This window comes from Pleurodeles waltl, chromosome 12 (genome assembly GCF_031143425.1).
Source record: "Pleurodeles waltl isolate 20211129_DDA chromosome 12, aPleWal1.hap1.20221129, whole genome shotgun sequence".
Taxonomy (NCBI): Eukaryota; Metazoa; Chordata; class Amphibia; order Caudata; family Salamandridae; genus Pleurodeles; species Pleurodeles waltl.
The window spans coordinates 683,932,331-683,952,806 of record NC_090451.1 but is presented as its reverse complement, the minus strand read 5'-3'; the positions used below and the strand labels follow the sequence as shown (position 1 = coordinate 683,952,806).

General features: G+C 46.2%; 1 protein-coding gene across 1 annotated transcript in view; it reads right to left on the bottom strand.

Moving 5' to 3' along the window:
* The window catches only part of DNAH2 (dynein axonemal heavy chain 2), a 1,666,550-nt gene that overhangs the window by 604,027 nt on the left and 1,042,047 nt on the right, over nucleotides 1-20,476 (bottom strand). The window contains exon 49 of the mRNA XM_069218683.1: nucleotides 6,522-6,717. Within this exon, the coding sequence (XP_069074784.1) occupies nucleotides 6,522-6,717 (196 nt within the window). The remainder of the gene's footprint in view (nucleotides 1-6,521; nucleotides 6,718-20,476) is intronic.

Sequence of the window (20,476 nt, the reverse complement as noted above, 5' to 3'; positions counted from 1 at the left end):
GCGGGAACAGGTGGTCTTGGAGCATGTACAAAATACGCTGCAGTATCATCATTTTATGTAAGGCCACACGGCCCAAAACATTTAATGGCAGCGCCTGCCATCGCTGCAGGTCTGCCTTAGTTTGAGACATCCACGGTGTCAGGTTTAGGGACCATGTTAGCTCCGGGAGGAGGGCCACCCATATACTTAAGTACTTGAAGCTCAACCGACGAATAGGTACTATTCCCTGCCAATCGTATCACTCCTGTGGTGATGTTAAGGGTACCAGTACCGATCTGGTGGGGTTCATTTTAAGCCCGATGCCTCTACATAACAGCAGAGGAGGTGAAAACTTCTCAGGTGGGATTCACTGGGTTCCGCCATGTATAGCAAGACATCATCAGCATACAGAGCCACACTGTCTTCATATGCATTACCCCAGTTCCAGCCACGATACAGAGGGTCAATTCTAATCAGTTATGCCAAAGGCTCAATGGCCAGGGCACAGAGGAGGAGAAAGAGGGCAGCCCTAACGTGTTCCCCGGCGGATAAGGAAGGAGAAGGATAAGATACCATTGACCTGTACCCGGGCCATGGGATTGGCGTATAAGGCATGGAGCAATCGACAAAATCTAGGCCCCAAGCCAGCACACTGCAACACTAAAAAGAGAAACTCCCAGTCCACAGTATCAAAGGCCTCCTCAAAATCAACAAAGAGAAGTGCCAGGTCCTGGGGGAACTGGTGACGTCATGCTAAGGCCACGTGTAGACGACGTACACAATGTCCCGTGCCTTGGTTGGCCATAAATCCACATAGGTCCAAGTGGATCAGTAATGGCAGGACCCTTTTAAGATGAAATGCAAGAATCATGGCGTAAATCTTCACCTCACTGTTAATAAGGGAGATTGTTCTGTAGTCAGCACAAAGTCGTGACAGCAGTTGAGTTTTGGGAAGCACCACAACAGTGGTCATATCTAGTCCCTCCGGAAAGGAGCCCAGTCGGTCACCCTCCTCATATAAGGCTTTGAGGTGTGGTGTTAAGTCGTCTCAAAATATTTTATAGTATTCCGATGGAAATCCGTCAGGTCCGGGAGTCTTGTCAGTTCCCAGTGAGGAAATTGCATCATTGATTTCTTCGTTCGTTCATGGGTTGGCCAGGATAACTGCCTCTGCATGAAGCAGTACAGGGAGGGGAACGTCTTAAGAATTGGCGAGCATGTTCCCGGTCAATCGCCGAAGAGGACCTGTAGACTACCTCATAGTAGGAAGCAAATGTATCCGCCACGTCTTGAAGTTTAGTAACAGGCTGTCCCATGCGTGTTAAAAATTTCAGGGATAATTCTAGATGATTGATGGCGTGAAGCCAACCAGTAAAGCAGTTTCCCATTTTTGTCCCCCCACCCTTACACCCTGGCATTAACTGCACGTCACAGGTGTTTAGCCACCTCTAAAGAATGATCACAGATCTCGTCCCGTATCAGCAGGAGTTGCCTGGTCACCGCTTCATTCGGCTAAATAGATTACTCCGCTTCTAGTTAGGTGGCTCGGGCCTCAATTGGGTAATGTGTAGGGTCTGGGGCCGCTCCGGAGAGCGGATGAGGCTCTTGGCCATGCCCCGTACCACTGCTTTGCTCATCCCCAGAGAATACCTGGTGAGGAGACCAAATCCGTATTAAGAATAAAATATTCCTGTAGTGTTTCCAGCAGTTGTTGGACATGGGGCTGGTGCAGCAGGTACCATGCGTTCCTGCGCCACATAGGGCGGATCTCTGCTTGAGCGGACCCCAGTACGAACTGGAGTGGAACAGGTTCTGATATACCCCCTCGGTATAATTTCAATGTGTTTGAGATGCCAGCAATCTGTAGCAGATAATATAACAAGATCAATTCTATATTGGGTACGGTATGCTGCCTAAGTACGCGTTAACTGCCAGCGCCGCGGGTGCCAGACTCTCCATGCATCACACAGCCCCACAGACGCCAGCCAGTTCGACAGTCCTGAGACCGCGGTCTGCCTATGGGCCAATGAGGATCCCGTCACATCCAACACGGGGTCAGGGACTGCGTTAAAATCTCCTCCCAGAATCGTGACTCCCTGGGGCAAAGCTAGGAGCAGGTTAGTGAGGTCGTGTAGAGTCTTGAGCACGGCCGCTGGAGGGGCACATACACTGATAACGTTGACGGTAAGGCCATCTACCTTCCTGGTCAGGATCACATATTGCCCCTGTAGGTCCCTCTGCACCTGAGTGACCACCATAGGAAAGGCGCGGTGAACCAGTACCGCTACCCCCCTTGACCCACGAGCAAACCCCGCATGGTACACCCTGTCAAAGCACCTACGGGCCAGGAACTGAAAGCGGTCCCGAGAAGATGGGTCTCTTGCAGCAAGAGCATGTCAGATCGGTGGCGATGAACGAGCGCAAGTACCATTGTGCGCTTGATCTTGTCTAGACCATTAACGTTCCATGAAATAATTTGCATCGTACCTGTGGGAATATGTTAGCTGAGCGCTTTTTTGCAGGTCCTTCCGGATACCATCCAGATCCCCAACCAACAGAACAGGGTTATTGCCCAGGTGTGTGTGATGGTACCTGTTATATAGCAGAATGTGCCTACCTCCCTGTGCACGTGATGAATAAAGCAAACAAACATTGATTCTGAATAACAATAACAAATGCCATGCAACCTGGTGCAAATTCCCGCACCCCCTTACTCCCCCCATGAAGCATCTGTTGCCCTTATAAAACATTTAACTCTCTAAGTTAGAAAGTTCTTAACCCCAATCTAATAGGCAGTGGTGGGACCCTCCATGGTGTCGGATTGAAGAGCATTAGTTAGTTGTAGCTGTCCTCGCCCTCTCCTTATTCCTTTCCCAGCGGGAATGTCACAGCGCCGGACTACGGGATAGGTCAGAGTCACTGGGGCATTCAAGGGCTCAGGTGCCCCTCCCCCTGTTCGCAGCTCCGTCCCTGTTTCACCGCTGCAAGTAATTGCTGGATGCTCAGGCAGCGGCCATCCATTGGCAGCACCTCACAATTCCACGGGGAGCCACCCCCAGGGAGCCCAAAGGGGCCCACGTCCATGCGGCTGCAGAGTCTCAAAGAAGTAAGCTTTGTTGTTGTGCACCGCTTTGAGCTTAGCGGGAAAGAGAAGACGGTAAGGTATCTCCATTGCTCTCAATTTTTGTTTAACATCTACATAGTTAGTAGTTGGACTTCTCTTGTATAGTCTGTGAATATAAGGACCTCCGTCACAGCACAAGTCCTTTTTTCCACTTGCCTCCTGTAACATCGCATATCTGTCCTTAAAATGAAAGATCCGAAGTATCACAGGGTGTGGGGGAGAGCCTGGCGGGGGTCCGACCAGCAGAGCTTGATGGAGCTAGCTCTATGGCAAACCATGGTGTGAGGCGCTCCACCAGCACCCATGATTTGAACCACTCTTCCAGGCAAGATTTCAAGGAGGAGGTTAACGTTCCCAGGAAGTCCTATGATATGGATGTTGTTTTGTCTTGAGCGCTTTTCAGCGTCCTCTGCCCTGCGATGCAATTCTGATGTCCAGACTAGCAATTTTGACACTTGAAATTTAAGGTAGTCATTTTGTCTTCCATGTTGGATATTCTAGATTGCACATCTGTGATCCTTGCAGTTGTGTTGAGGAGATCTTGGCGCACTAGAGCCACATCTACTTTGACATCCCCGATTTTCATCTTCACCGCTGTTTGGTCTCCAGCGGGCAACGATTTCCCACCAGGACCACCCAATGCCAGGTCACCTGCGTGAGTTGAGCTTGGACCCGTAGTAAACTGTTCCATGCGTGTTTGCATCGAAGTAGACCAAGCCGGTTTGTCCTTAACCATCGTAGCCCTCCTGGTATGTGTTCACAGCAGTTGCAAATGGGAGCTCGTTTAGATCTGAAGAAAGTCCACTACTAGTTACAGTGGTCATGTACCCAAGCTTCGCGGATATCCCTGCCTAAGGCACAGGCAGATTACATTTGCTTCAGCTTTACTTGAGTTGCAGCAGCCTGCACGTCCATGAGGGACTATGGTCACGCTCCTTTCTTACCCGCGCCCACGGTGATGCAGGCACTGAGCAGTCCAGGAGAGAGCAATCAGGAAAGGCCACCATGGTAGCTGCAGATCCAGTCCAGGTTACAGATGCCTTCACAGGAGACCCAGATTGTTGACCTAAGCCCATACTGGGACCAACATCCGCCTCAGTGGAATCAACTGGCTTCCTTTGCCCTGCCGCCTTAAGTTCCGCGGGGCCACCGGGATGGGGTCTCGCCCCACAACACAGTCGCCGGCAACAGTCACTTTGGCTCAATAGTCTTGTTACCGGTGGGTCCTCTCGCCCTGAGGGGCAAAACAAAGCAAGTGCGGAGCACATGCGTCTCACGCCTTACATCTTTTTCAGCTTGAGGTGGGCCCCTTGGCATTATGCAGGCAATCAATCTAGGGTGAATCAGATTTTAAACATTTCCAGTGTGAATCACATGGCCAGCGCCTCAGTCCTCCACATCACTGACTCTTGTGCCCTGCAGGTACACCCCGCGCCGGTAGTCCACAGGATCCCAGGCCACCAGCGTATGCCCAACAGCCGTCGTCTCCAGGTCCTATCCGGTCTCTGATGCCTGAGGGTGGTGCCGCTCTTAGGACGTGTGCCTCAGCAATCCGACGGGCCCACTCATCTGACTCTGCCAATGGAGCCCGCCGAGACCCCGTCCTTCTCTATGGCCAGGTGGGCCCTGTTGCGCCTGGCTACTCTGCTGTGGCGCGGGCCACTATCCAACACCGGTCCGTCTCTTCTTCTGCCTCCGTGATGCAAGGCAGCAGAGAGCAGGGGCATGGACCCAGGGCAGAACGTGGTCCCAGCTTCAGGGGCCTATGCCAGGGCACACTGCCCTGCCACGTCCCTTCGCAGGCCAGCACCGAGGCGCAGCCGTACCACCTCAGTGCTTCTGCAGCGGCCGGCCCCTGAGGCCTCGGTCCGGCCCCACGCTACGTCCTCATCCGTGCTGCCGTCTTCAGTGTGGCTCCACCGCGGCCCGGTTCATTCAGCTGCCGGGCCACTCCTGTACAATCCTTGCAGTCAGCCGGCAGGCCCTCCAGTCCCGCCATGTCAATGGTGCTCTCCAAAGCTCTGGTGCAGACACCGGCCGGGTGCCCCCTCAGCAGCTTCCAGCTGCTATTTTGTGGCGCAAACTGTCTCCTAGCATTCGGCATCCCACAAGCCTCCACTTGCTCCTTTCGCCAGACCAAATGTTACCCCGGACTCCAGGGTGCATCCCGCATCCATCTCGATACAGAGTGCAGGGCAGGAGAACACTACCAGAGGCAGATAATGGAGGGGTCCGAAGCACTACTAAAGTGTGACCGCCATCTTGACGCCTCGGCCACGCCCCAGGTTTTCCACATCTTAACCTTCTTCTCTTTCATAGCCTTACTGTTTTGCTTTCTGTTATATGCAGAAAAGGGAGTTTTCAAATTAAGGTCTGTTGTAGGATCCTGTACTGGAGAATAAAGAGCCTGTTCCTCTTTCACTGAATGGTACAAGGTTTCTGTAAATGTGAGACATTCTGATGTTTTTGATTATTGAAGATACACTAGTTAAAGGTAGTACGCAAAAGATTGGAGCCCTGGAAGAAGCCCGATTAAATCTCCATTGAAATATACTATACACAGTTTCTGATGGCATTCTTGGGACTTAGCTCATCTACCCTTACCTAAATCAGAATGTCTAAAGTCTGTTTGGCGTGCTCCTGCAGAACTATAACAACCATATCAAGTTTGAAGCACTGAGATCAAGCATGACCATCCAACGGGGATGGGGACACTGATACTGGTACATAGATGCTGAAATGTGTAGCATTTGAGGTACTGTCTCAAATACCTCTTTTTAGAAATATCATGATGTACCACAAAATCTTTAAACTCCTGCTGTACCAGTCCTACCATTGGCAGTGAAAGAAGCGGCATCTTTACAGACTTCCGCTGGAGTTTTGCTGCAACGTGCAAGTACTAACCAGATAAAAAAAAAATCCTGAGAAGGACATATAGGCCTGATAAAGATCAGCTGCAGAGAAAAAACTCTAGTACCATATGTATTTCCTGAAGCTCACTTTATTATAGGAACACGTAGAAAGAGATAGGTAATTTTTGAGTTTGTATCAAAATGAAAAGGCAGAACCAAAAAAAGGTACAGGAGATAGAAATGAGGTAAAGTATAAGGAGACAGCTGCTGAAAAATTCAAAGAATAACCATGTTTTGGAGAACTTAATTTCTGCTTCTGTCTTCGGTACAGGCCTTCTCAACCAATTAAGCAGAAGGGACACCAAGACTGACATGGTGGAAATAACTTACTTTTAGAGAGAGGATGGAGGAAGAGAGAGAGAGACATGAAAGTGAGTGAGTGTTTTCTTCTCCAACATCAAATCCTTCATGGATTTGCATGCTTTTTCAAACATTTGCAGCATTTACCTAGAAACCCTCCATGCTGTAATGCCCAGAAAACAGGCTGTACTCCAGATGTGTCTTACCTGAGCAGACATGTTGACTGTCAATACGGCCCACCTGGAGTCCAGAGATTGCAGCACGCCCTGAGCAATGGAGGTTTTACCGGTACCCACTGGACCTACCAGCAACACAGGTGTCTGATTGGACACCAAAGCATTCACAATGAAGTTGTAACGGACTGTATCCACAGTTGGAACAATGATTTTGTAGAATGGAGCACTAGAAAGGGAGACAATAGAGCAAAGTCTGTTTAAGGAACAAATACCAGCAAGCAAAACAGTAAAACAGTTTAAATATGGTCAACGAGCATTTGTACTTGAAGAGACATATCCAGCTACAAAATGTGAAAATGAGAACCCAGTCTCATGTAAAAAATGGAGGCCTTGCATGCTATTTATTTATTTAATTGTACGTTTCTTTAATGTGACCAAGGACAACTTAGGCATCATAGCACTTTACCAATTATCACAACAGGCTTACTTAGAATATTACAATATTTAAAACATGTTTTGTATTTTTTAGTAATATAGTTTTTAATCAGCTAGGCAGACACGTATTTAATATAAACGTTTTTGTGTGGAAATAAGATAAAGTTACTTACCTGTAACTACAGTTTTCCAAGCACTGATCTCCTATGTGGATTCACTTGCTTAAAATATTCCCCAGCATCAGGGTGCTAACCCCCAGTGGTCAATGGTAGCAGATCTGTATTCCAATACAGGAATTGACATTGGAAAAAATTGAAAACAACCATAGACTAGCAGTAATCTACCCTTCTTTGTTAATGACCGAAGCCTAGCCAATCAGTTGGAGGGGCCCAGAATTTCAACCCTCCTCAGAGACACCAACTTTCAGTTTTTCTTAGCATATATTATGAAGTTATCAGTAGCCTCATGGACAGGGAGCAGGGTAGGTATAACATGATGGAGAAATGATGGATGAAAAATAATAGGCTGGGAAACTTTAGTTACATGTAGGTAACGTTTTGTGCTCCAGCACTGGGTGTTACACATATTAAAATGCTTGAATTATAATCACTAAGGCAGAGATTACATCAGACACAGATGGAAACGAAGCTTACCTTAATGGAAATGGTTGTGCAGCACTGCGAGTTCCAATGCCAGTTTTGTTTTTGACAGAATATTCATACAGTAATGCTTGGTGAACAGTGTTGGTTGAAGACTGGTGTCTCAGAGGACACCCTGCTTTGAAATGTCAGAAGAAGATATAGGTATTGATACAACATATTATGTCCTCTTTTGGCACAGGGAGTTTGTTAGAGGCTCTGAATGAAATAAATAGCTGATCACTCATTTGAAAGTCCTATGTTCTATCAATACACAATTTTAAACATCATTAAAGGCCCAAGGAATGAAAAGACCTTTCTGCAGTGTAGATGGTTGTAGAAAAAAATTGATGTTAAATGAATATCATAATTTAAATGTAATAGAGGTGTTTTCCTTGTCTATGTATTTAGTATTCATATATGAAGCAACTTTCTCCTTGTCAAATTATAGATAGGGAAGCTATAAAGAAAAAGCTTGCATTTGTCTGATGGGCCTTGCTGACGTTATCACTAATAAGAATGCTGCCTTTCATAAGGCCAACTGCAGAGATGCAACCAACTGGACATGCCTTATTAGTGATATGAAGGCACTACATACTAGAGGTAGCATAGAGAACTTACCATTCCACATAGAAATGCCTCCACCATATTTGTGTGTCTTGTATGTGTCATTGTATGTAAATTTTTGTTATGTCGCCGTTGAGAACATGTTACTTACCTTCGGTAATGCGTTATCTGGTAGAGACAGGATGTAGCCACACATTCCTTTATTTAGAATATTCCCTTGCGCAAGCCTGGATCCAGAAACCTTTTTCCATTGGCACATCTGCACGTTGGAAGAGGGTGTCGCGTGACTCCATATCGACGTCGTCCATCGTATGTGACATTAACAGTATCCATATAACCCCCTCGCCGATGCTCAGTTTATTCTGTGACTATTTTCCACGCTCAAAACGTGGAGCTAATTATAGAAATTCCCTATTGAAACAGTGTGCTAGAACAAAAGATAAGCCAGTGTCAAATAATCATAGAATTCCTAATCTGAGACCAAAAAGAAATCAGTTTGCAGAGCGGGAGGATGGGATGGTGGTTAAGGAATCTGTCGCTAGATCCTGTCTCTACCAGATAATGTGTTACGGAATAAGTAACTTGTTCATCTGATAGAGACATCTAGCCGCAGATGACTTACTTTAGAATCAGACACCAAAGTCATAGTAACCCAGTGGAGGAATGCAATCTGAGACCTCCCAAAAAAGCTTCTAAGTATCACAAAACTGGTCTAGAACAAGAGAAAAAGACCGGACAATCATAATAGTTAAGGTGTGTATTAATATACTCTATAACATCAAAGCCTGTGGAAGGAACCACAGATAAATAAAATCGTAAGTCATGAAAAACATGGGTTTAAGCTCATCCATGTTAGTAAGTCAACTGTATGTCAGAAGCGACCCATAAATATTGAAAGTCTCCAACTAGAAGAAAACTGGTCTAGTGCAAGAGAAAAGATCGTGCATTCATAAGAATCCCTATGAGGAAAGGTATTCTCTTTTACTAAAAGAACTGAGTAAAGGACCACAGTAAGAAACAATCATAAAAACGTTAAGAGAATGGAGAAAGCATTACCCATGATCGAGACCATTAAAAATCTGTTCCTAGAACAAAACCAGCCTAGAACAATTAAAAAAGACCAGCCATTCATAATAATGTAGGATGAGCCTTAACCTATTTCACAACTCAGAATTTCTGGGCGAAACCTACTGAAAAAGGAGTGGAAAAACAATTGCCTATGTAGTAACCAATTAAATATATATTTCTCTTTAAAAAAATATATATGTATATGTTGCAGAAACCAAGGTGAGCATGTGATTCTTATAATAAATAAGACTCCACTGTCAATGACGCAAAAACAGAAAATTTACTCGATCCTGAAATAAAAACAATTAGTCCCTTTTTGTATATTCCGTTTTATGACAACACTTCCGAAAGTGTGAACCAAACGTATTATTACTAGAGTCAGGTGATGATGAAAACAGCTGTACCTAGATGAGGTATTAACATCTAACCTCCTCAAGCACAAAAGATATAAATATCTTCATAGAGAAGAAGTACCCCTGAAGAGGGTAAAACCCTTCCGAAATGAAGTACGTCTGCAGTGCAAATGCAAAAGCACAGAGCAACTTCTAAAGATTCAATAAATATTAATTATAAAAGAGACTGAACAGAGTCTGCAAAGATACATGTCAATGAAGGCCCACGATAAACTAATTGAAGCCAGGAAAAGAAAAGAATAATGTTCAAATAACATGTCGACAGCATACAAATGTCTACAACAAAGTGTAGAAAATCCATAAAACTGTGATGATTATCTAATATAAAACCTTTAAGACCAAAACAAGGAAAGGCTTAAAGGCCCGAAGATGATACTTTCTGGCTTTTAAAGTATCAAATTGATCAAAAGTAGAAAAACTGATACTACTGTATCATAGGTAAAAGTAGAACATACACCACAATTAGTGTAGATCAACAGCTATCTTACCTGACAGTACAAGAAAGACTTAGTAAACAGACACCCTTAGAGCTGGATAATCCTTATAAAGAAACCTCTATGAACAGAGATTAAACAATATACTAACACTCAAAAGGAACTGTTAATGAAGTTCTCTACAAGGGAAACATGTCTAAATCCAGTATCTCACAAGTTAGAAAAACTAACTCACTGCACAGGAAGCAACTCTGTAGCCCCAATTGAAGGTGTAATAGCCCACATGTTAAGAAATCCAGACTGTGCACATATATATGAATGCTCACCGGCATACAAGCAAATACTCCACTTAGAGTATGGTATATACCATGAAGGTCACAACTCTTGAGCAGAAGTTCTTCTTCAGGATAAACAATATCACCTTTATATCGGGTGTATTAAAAAGAGATAATCCTGTAACAGGCTGTTATCGACAAACTTGTAGTGGAAAACCACCACTTCTACTTATAACAATAATGAAAGTAGCCTTAAAATATCAGACATGAAAAGCACCATAGGATCCCAGGGCAATACACATCCCAATAAACTTCTTGACAATTTAAGGAAAAATAATATCTGCCAAAAGCAGGAACCCCCACCGGGTGCTACCATTAGGTGAAACAGACAAAGAACTGAAAGAACTGCCGATGCATGGCTCACAGTGAAATAAGTAAGACCAAAGAGTAGGGAGGAACCAAGCTAAATTTCTGATATACCCCTCCTATCACGAAAACTCCTTACAGCCGAGTCTGCCTGTGCACCAAATAAATGGGCACCATCGAACGGCATGCCAATCAATGTGGGTTTGAATTGGCACTGAAAATCCAGAGGTACGTAACCAGGCATTGCGATGTATCACAATTGAGGAAACCATAGCTCGTCCTACAGAGTCAGTAGTATCCATACCACAGTGAATGATCTGTTTAGCAGCTTGCTGATCATCTTGAATGATAAGACTAAGAGTGATTCTGATAACTTCCGGAAGCATAGGCAAGATGTTTGCCAATGAGTCCCATAAAGAATGAGAGAACCGCCCAAGAACACAAGATGTATTTATAGAGTGTAGAGCAGAACTTGTGGAGGAAAAAATATGTCTGCCACAGACATCTAGACTGTGGAATCTGTATCAGATGGGACATGTGAGAGAGACTCGATATCATGGGAGGCCAAAGAGGTCTGTACCACCTATCATCGATGAGTAGGGATGTCTTGTGAGACCAGGGGCAGGTAGGTGCTTGTGAGTTATAGCCCAATCAACAGGGGCCCCTGTATCAGGCTGAGCCCAAGCCCCCAACAAAACGTCATGTAGGAATTCGCTTTAAGGGAGCAGTGGTTCAACCCCCGATTGACTTTAATGGAGGACATCCATTAGGGGATCTGAAGTTAATTCCACAAAAGAAAGTGTTAGATCCAACACCACAGCAATAAGCTATAAGACATGATCAACATAGGAAGGTGTATGAATACCTGTTTGCACATAATACACACTTAACAGACATGGAATTGAAAGTTTACAATAGAGGGCACCGCCATTTATTATATCTCCTTTCTTTCACTATTTCCATACACAAAGTTTAGAATAGGTAGGGTGGTCTAGGTGCCCTGAAAAGGCAGAGAAACCCTCATGGGCATATGAGAAATCTGTCAAAACATATTGGCAGACTAAAGATGCCAGAAGTATTGTATTTCTAAAAGGAATCTTTTTATTTTATTTTAATCCTGGTATGGGTTCCTTTGAGTAGATTATTAGGGTAAATCCATAACCACTTTATAATTCACAAACTGAACCTCTGGGAACTGTCCAGAAGCTTTCAATATCGAAGAGCTCCCATAAGCAGTCAAGCTCCTGCATGTGGTTGAGCTCACCACATTGGTGCTATCCTAGTAGGGTGAGAAAAACCATCAATGATGAAGTATGTCACTGTAGGCAGCTGCCTCTGTATATACTGTACCGAAATGAGGTATAGTGTGCACAGAGTTCAGTGGATCCCCAGAGGCTTAACAGAGGCAATAATAGATAATACTAATGCTCTCTTTTGTGGTAGTGTGGTCAAGCAGTTAGGCTTATCAGAGGGTAGTGCAAAGCATGAGGCACACACTAAATGACTAACTCCAGGCCAATATTTTTATATGCCAAAATATACTTTGGTACTTTATTTCTAAAACAAAAGGATCTTTGTTTCAGGTAAGTACAGTTGTAAGACTGTATCAATGTTATACATCAAATGTACTTTTTTCAGGTTTTGCAGATAAAACAGTTTACAAGTAAGTAACACTTTTCAATTTCAAAAGTAGACAATGCAATTTCTCATAGGAAGCAATACAGTCCTAGGGGAGGAAAAGTGCTAACACAGTTTACAGGTAAGTACTTGACTTAAGATCCCAGTCATCGGGGTTAGGATTTCCCCAGGTCCAGGTTCTAGTTGACCCCAAAACTACACCACCAGCAAACAGGGCAGGCCGGATGCAGGGGTGCATGTTGGTGTTGGGTTTTCAACAGAATCCTAGGAGGACTTGGGGCACTCAGAAAGAAACAGGTTGCAAGTAAGTACCCTCGACTTCAAGGCACAGACCTTGGGGTTTAGATGAGCACTTGTGGGGGTGGCAGCACAGGTAGCACTAAACACACACCATCACCGGCCCAGGGGCAGCCTGGTGCAGGGTGCAACACAGTGTCGGACGCCCAATGCTTCTCAATGAGGGAACCTCAGGGGTCACAAAGATGCTTTAGGCTGGGCCCAGGGAGTTGGTTGTGGAAAACCAAAGGCTGGAAAAGTGGGAGAGGTGCCGTCCGGATGTTGCTGGACCATCGGTCGAATTCCCCAAGGTCAGGGGACTGCGGTGCAGGGATACCTTTGAGCGTCAGGAATCTTTGTGTGATCCGGTCGCAGCGCTGGGGGTCCTCCAGGTTTAGGCTGAAGGTGTCCTCGTGTTGGCCAGAAGGGGTCTGGAACAGAGTGGTCAGGGCTCACGGATACGGGGCAGTTCTTGAGTCCTTGAGTCCTTCTGGTATGTTTCTTGTAGACAAGGCCGCTGTCCTTGGGAATTCTTGGTCCTCTGGTGGGCAGGCAGTCCACTGGGGGTTAGTAGAGGTCGTTGGTCCTGAAGGATGCATCACATTTTTGTAGCATCAGTCTTGAAGCTGCAGACAGGCCAGTAGGGCTGGGGGCAAGTCAGTTGTCTTCTGGAGTCTTCACTGCTGGAGTCAGTTCTTCAGTCCTCCTTCTTCTTGAGGTCGCCAGGAATCTGGTGAGCCCGGTTCAGGGGAGCCTTTAAATCCTATATTTAGGGCGTTAGAGGGGTCAGAGGGCAGCAGCCAATGGCTACTATTCCTGTGCCCACTCTCTTTGGGGAGGGGGGCACAGTCCTATCTCTATTGGCTACTCTCCTCCAAAGAAAGATGGAGGATTCTGCAAGGACGAGGTCACTTTAGCTCTGGACACCTTAGAGGTGGTCCCAGCTGCAGTGGACACTCCTTGTTTTTCCTAATTTTCGCATGGGACATGCCGCCACAAGTGCAGCTTGGTCTGGGGGGGGGGGGGGGCATCTCCACTAGCAGGAGTGCCCGGGGGCACTGTAACAGCAGGCTTGAGCCTTTGAGGCTGACCGCAAAGTGTTGCAGTTCCTGAAGTGGGGGAGGTGTGAAGCACCTCCACCCAAAGCAGGCTTTGTTCCTGACTCCAGAGAGCACAAAGGCCCTCAACCCACGGGGTCAGAAACTTTTATGTTAGTGGCAGGCTAGCACAGAGCGGTCTGCCTAAACTAAAGGGTTGGGTGAAATACAGGGGGCATCTCTAAGATGCCCTGTGTGTGCATTTTACAATAAATCCCACACTGGCATCACTGTGGGTTTATTGTGCTGAGAAGTTTGATACCGAACTTCCCAGTCTCCGGTGAAGCCATCATGCAGCTGTGGAGTTCGTAATGACAAACTCCCAGCCCATGTATTTAATATGGCGACACTGTACTTACAATGTCTAAGAATGGACTTAGACAATGTACGGGCATATTGCTCATGCAGCTTTGCCTTCACCTGTGATAGAGTGCACCCTGCCTTAGGGCTGTAGGGCCTGCTAGAGCAGTGACTTACCTATGCCACAGGCAGTGGTTGGTAGGCATGGCACCCAGAGAGGGATGCCATGTCGACTTTACCTTTTTCTCCCCACCAGCATACAAGCTGCAATGGCTGTGTGCATGTGTTTGGTGAGGGTCCCTTAGGGTGGCACAACACATGCTGCAGCCCTTAGGGACCCTCCCTGGCCACAGAGCCCTTGGTACCACTGGTACCTGTTACAAGGGACTTAGCTGTGTGCCACTTGTGGAAACAATGGTACAGTTTAAGTGAAAGAACACTTGTGCTGGGGCCTGGTTAGCAGGATTCCAGCACACTCTCAGTCAAGTTAGCATCAACATAAGGCAAAAATGTTTTTTTTGGGGGGGGGGGGGGGGGGGGGAGGATCAGGCACTTTCCTACAGCTACCCCTACAAATTAAACTCACTGCAACACAAGCCCTCATAACCAGTTGTCTGGACTACGCCAACACCCTCTACATAGGAATCGCCGCACACCACCTACAGAGACTTCAAACCATACACAATGCCACAGCCAGACCCATCCTCAGCCTTCCCCGATGAATCGACATCACAACCCACCTCAGGCAACTCCACTGGCTTCCCATACAGAAGAGAAGCCAATTTAGGCTGCTGACCCACGCACACAAGGCTCTGTACAACCGAGGACGCTCATACATAAATCACACTCTGAAATTCCACCAACCTATGAGAAGCCTATGCTCGGGCTCCCTTTCACTTGACCATACACCCTGCAGCTACAGAAGCAGAAGTGGAGGATGCTCCTTCTCTCATATCGCAGAAAAAACCTGAACAGGCTCGACACACACCTCCGGACCATCACCTCACTTCTGGAATTCTGAATGGTCCTCAAGACCTGGCTGTTCGAATAAGCCTCTGGGACCTGCAAGCACCTCTATACCCTATTAGGTGATGCTGCACTTTATAAATTCTGATTGACTGAAGTCATGCTGCCACATTAACCCCTGCGCTGCTAGGCCATTTCCGCCAAGTGCTGAGCCCTCTTTTGGCTATTTGGGGTAGTTCACGCTTAGGCCTCCATAACTTTTTGTGCACATAAGCCATCCATGCCAAATGTTTGTCCTTTCTTAACAACAACCTGGGGATTCCCCTGAAGGGGACTGAGAAACTAGACAAAATATAGCAACATGTTGAGTTTTTTGAGAGAAGTAGGGAAAAAGTGCTCCAGATAAAAGTCTCTGTTTTTTCCCTAAAAAATGGCATCCATGAAATGTTTGGTGTACTAAAGTCACCATCTTCCCAGCTTCCAGGAAAAGACAGAGCTTCATCTAAAAACCTAATTTTGCACCACAGTTTTAGCATTTTCTAAGAGGTAGCCTATTTTCCCTATATTTTGTGCTCTCAATCTACTTCCAGTTTGTGGTGGAAACCAGTGTAAAACCCATAGATGATCCAGAAAAGATAAAGATTTCTGATAAGTAAACAAAATTCCAAATTCAGCAAGGGGTCATGTGTAGATCCCTCAAGGTTTTCCCAACGAAAATAACTGTTGAAAAAATAATGAAAATGAGTAGGAAAAAATGGGCATATGTGACAACATTTTCATTTGTAACTTTATATCACAATGGCAGATTGATAAAAGGAAGGATAAGTTACTTATCTGTAAATCCTAGTTCTCTTCCAGGGGTATCCTCATCAAAGTCATAAACACTGAATATTCCCACCCCCGGGCGGGGATCCCGGAGCGTATACAAAACACACATGTTTAAGAATTAAATATATATGAAAAATATAGCATTTGTTAGTAGACAATTTTCATACCAGATTCATGTATACATGTGTATAACAGCAATGCAGACTATGTTGATAAACAGGCTAAAATGCTTTATTTCTATGGAGTTTTTTTTTTTTTGTTAAGCACTCTCCTTTATAATTACAAGAAAAACTTTCTCAAGCCCCATAGCCGGGCACAGAAAAAGAAGTACCAGCAACACAAAACTCCATTGAAACCAATAGAGCATTATTAGACAATAGGCTGCATGCAGGTTAATACAACAGAACCACAAACTTTGGCACCGTGCCTTTAAGACCCTGAGCACCTCCAGTATCCCACCATGCCTCAGGGGTGAAGGAGAGGTGACAGTTGGTTCACAGTTAGGTCAGTACTTTTTTACGGTGACAAAGCATCCAACAGATAAGATAGATGGTCTGTACTGCACTTCTAGGAGACTTGCGTTCGGGGAGGAGGGTGGGTTGTTTATAACTTTGATGAGGATACCCCTGGAAGAGAACTAGGATTTACAGGTAAGGAACGTATCCTTCTCTTCCAGGGGATCCTCATCAATAGTCATAAACATTTAATAGATTGGCAAGCCCATCCCTTATCTCTGCGGACTATCTAATAGAAGTGCAGGACAAAGACATACACTATGCAAACAAATTTCTCAGAGACGCTTGACCAACTTGAGCGTCCGCTTTGGCATCTGAATCTTAACAGTAATGCCTAGTAAACTTATGCACAGAGCACAGATTTCCATGTAGCGGCCTTACAGATTTCAGAGATTGGAACATTATTAAGGAGGGCAGCAGTAGCCGCTTTTCCTCTTGTCGAATGAGCCGTAGGCCTAGCCAATAACTGTTTGTTAGCCAATTGATATGCAGTTACAATACATGAAACTATCCATCTAGATATGGTTCGTTTTGAGGCTGCATCGCCTGTCCGTAATTTACAAACAGGTGGTGAGATCGTCTAATCAATTTGGTCTTATCCAGGTAAAATTTTAGCACTCTTTTCAAATCCAGGGAGTGCAAGGCTTTCTCCGCTGGAGCATCCAGATTGGGGAAAAAAGTTGGGAGTGATATAGTCTGATTGATGGGAAAATCCGACACCACCTTCGGTAAGAATGATGGATTAGTTCTTAGAACCACTCTATTTTCATGGAAAACCGTATACGGTTCCTTGGAGGACAAAGCCTGAATTTCGCTGACCCTCCTAGCTGAAGTAATGGCTACGAGAAAAGCTGTTTTCCACGTAAGGTGTTGCAAAGAAGCTTTGTGGATAGGCTCGAAAGGAGGGCCCATGAGTCTAGATAACACTATGTTCAGTTCCCATGGAGGCGAGGGTTTTCGAATGGGTGGAGAAACCTTCTTTAAACCTTCTAAGAAATCCTTGACTACTGGCCTTGTAAAGAAGGATTCCTGAGAAGGTGACTTACGATAAGCCGTAATGGCAGATACATGTACCCTAATAGATGACAATAGCAGACCTGATTTTGCCAGATGGAGCAGGTAAGACAATATGACCTCCTCCTGAGCCAGAATAGGATTTTGACCCTGTTGACGACACCATATGTAGAATCTCTTCCACTTGAACGCGTAAGAGCGCCGCGTGGAGGGCCTTCTGGACTCCTTTAAAATGTTCATGCATTCCTGCGAGAGCCCTAGATGCCCATACTGCAGGAATTCAGGAGCCATGCCGTCAAGCTCAGAGAGGGAAGGTTGGGGTGAAGAAATTTGCCTCCCAGCCTGCAAAGGAGATCCGGTCTGCACGGCAGCCTCTTGTGCGGTTGTTCTGACAGGTTGAGGAGATCCGTGTACCAGAACTGTCGAGGCCATTGTGGGGCTATGAGAATCATTTTGGTGTTGGATCTGCAGAGTTTGTTTATCACCGCTGGTATCAGGGGAATCGGTGGAAAAGCGTAGAGAAATATCCCTGACCAGTCTATCAACAGGGCATTCCCTCGAGACCCCGGACGGTAGAACCTGGACACGAAGTCTGGGCATTTTTTGTTTACCTCGTCTGCAAACAGATCTAACTGAGGCTGACCCCATTGAACGAAGATGTCTACGACTACCTCGTCGTGAAGAACCCAGTCGTGGCCGTCCTCAAGGGTTTTGCTTAGGAAGTCAGCTTCCACGTTTTGCTGCCCTGGGAGGTGAATTGCTGTAAGAGACATTCCCCTCACTATGAGCCAATGCCAAATGGTTTGAGACTCCCGAGACAGGGGCCGGGATCTCGTACCGCCTTGCTTATTCAGATAATACATTGTTGTTGTATTGTCCGTCTGCACCAGGAGAGACTTTCCCTGAATCAATGGCGCAAATGATTTGAGAGACAGATGAACCGCTCTGAGCTCCAGAAGGTTGATATGGTGCATCTTCTCTTTGCTGGACCACAAGCCCTGCGCTTCAAGGGAACCCAGATGAGCTCCCCAGCCCTGAAGCGATGCATCCGTTACCAGAGTGTCGGAAGGGATTGGATGGTGAAAAGGAACTCCTACTGACAGGTGATGTCTGCGCATCCACCATTGTAATGATTGTCGCGTTCCTACCGGAAGAAGCATCCTGTCCTCCCAGTGGCCTGTGTGTTGATTCCAGTTTTCCTCTAGAGCCTCTTGAAGAGGTCTCAGATGCAACCTGGCGTTCGGGACAATGAAAATGCAAGAGGCCATGGAGCCCAACAGAGATGTCACCTGACGGGCCATAGGCGTGGGGGAACCAAGAAGATCGCAACACTTCCTCCTTATTGATAACAGTCGTTCCTCCGAAGGATACACTCTTTCTAGTTCTGTATTCAATATCGTTCCCAGGTAGTGGAGGGTTTGTGTTGGGATGAGGGTGGACTTTTGGAAGTTGACTTGCAGACCTAGAGATCGAAAAACACTGAGGACAATGTCTAGATGCTTTTTCGCCTGTTCCGGAGCGGAGGCTTTCAGTAGCCAGTCGTCTAGGTATGGATAAATGAAGATTTTCTGCTTCCTTAAATGCGCCGCTACCGTTGCTACACACTTGGAGAATGCGCGAGGGGCAGATTTGAGGCCGAAAGGAAGCACCTTGAACTGATAGTGTTGGGAGGCTATCACAAACAGTAGGAATTTCCGATGTTTGGGAATGATCGGGATATGAAAATATGCATCCTGCAAATCTATGGAGCACATCCAGCCTCCTCGATGCAGTTGAGGGAAAATCTGATGAAGAGCCAGCATTCTGAATTTTTGTTTCCATATGTATTTGTTGAGCAGCCTCAAGTCTAGAATCGGTCTGAAGGCTCCTTCCCGACCCTTCTTTGCTACTAGAAAATAGCAGGAGTATACCCCCTTTCCTCTTTGGGCAGCTGGCACCTTTTCTATTGCTCTTTTCTGCAACAGGGCGCAAACCACTTTGCATAGTAAGTTCATGTGAGCAGGTCTCGACTTGGTTGGTGGCAAATGAGGTGGAGGTTGTCGGAAAAGAAGAGAGTATCCACTCTCTACAATGTTCAGCACCCATTTGTCTTTTGTTATGCCATGCCACTCGTGAGCGAACTCTGTAATACTTCCCCCAACCGGAGTGGTGTACGGTATTAAGGGAAGCAAACTTTCATTGTTTTGCGGGGGCTTTGGGGGTAGACTGCTGAGGTCTGCTTGATCCTTGGTCTCTTTTGGCCTTGCGAGACTAGAAGAGAGGACGCCCTTGTTTTTGCTGCGGTCTTTGAGACCGATGAGGGGTTTGAACCCTCTGTTGGAACGGGCGCTTGTCGTAAGGCCTGTACCTCCTTCTGAAATCTTTCCTTTTTTCGTATGCTTCGCCGTCGAGTGATGGACCGCTGACGACGGAAGCCTCTGCTCTCCCCGCTGAGGCGATCTCGACGTTGTCTTCCGTGCCGTCGAGGGGTGTGATGCCTTCGACGGCGTATGAGCACGACAGTGCTGGCTCGACGTCGATCGGTGGGTTGCCTTCGACGGAGATCTGTCCCGATGATGGCTGTGCGCCTTCGACGTCGTATCCTTCGACGTCGGTCGGGCCGCCGTTGACGCCGATTTGCGATGATGCGACGGTGGCAGCGATGACGTTGATGGGGAACAGACAGGCACTTTCTTACCAGGTGACGTCGATCTAGCCTGTCTCTCATGAGAATGGCTTGTTGACTGCCTGGGAAGCGAAGAGGACAATGTTTAACTGCCTCTCATGAAGTCCATGAAGTCTGATTTTCTCTCTGTCCTTTAGAGTCCTTTTGGACATGTTTTTACAGTGCCTGCATGTGTCAGGGCAGTGGCTCTGAGGCAAACACACAATACAGAGAGAGTGTGGATCAGACTGGGCCTTCTTCTTCCCACAGGAAGGGCACTTCACAAAAAGAGAAGGCATTTTCCAGTCAGGAAAAACCCCCTCACTCAGAAAAAGGTGAAAAACGTCGAGTGAAGGTAGAAAAAACAATGTTTTTGAATATTTTTCTGTGAAAAACTCCGAAAAATTGAGAGCTCAATGTTCCAGGATCCTCTCAGAAGAAGCCGGAAAAAAGAACTGACCTAACTGTGAACCAACTGTCACCTCTCCTTCACCCCTGAGGCATGGTGGGA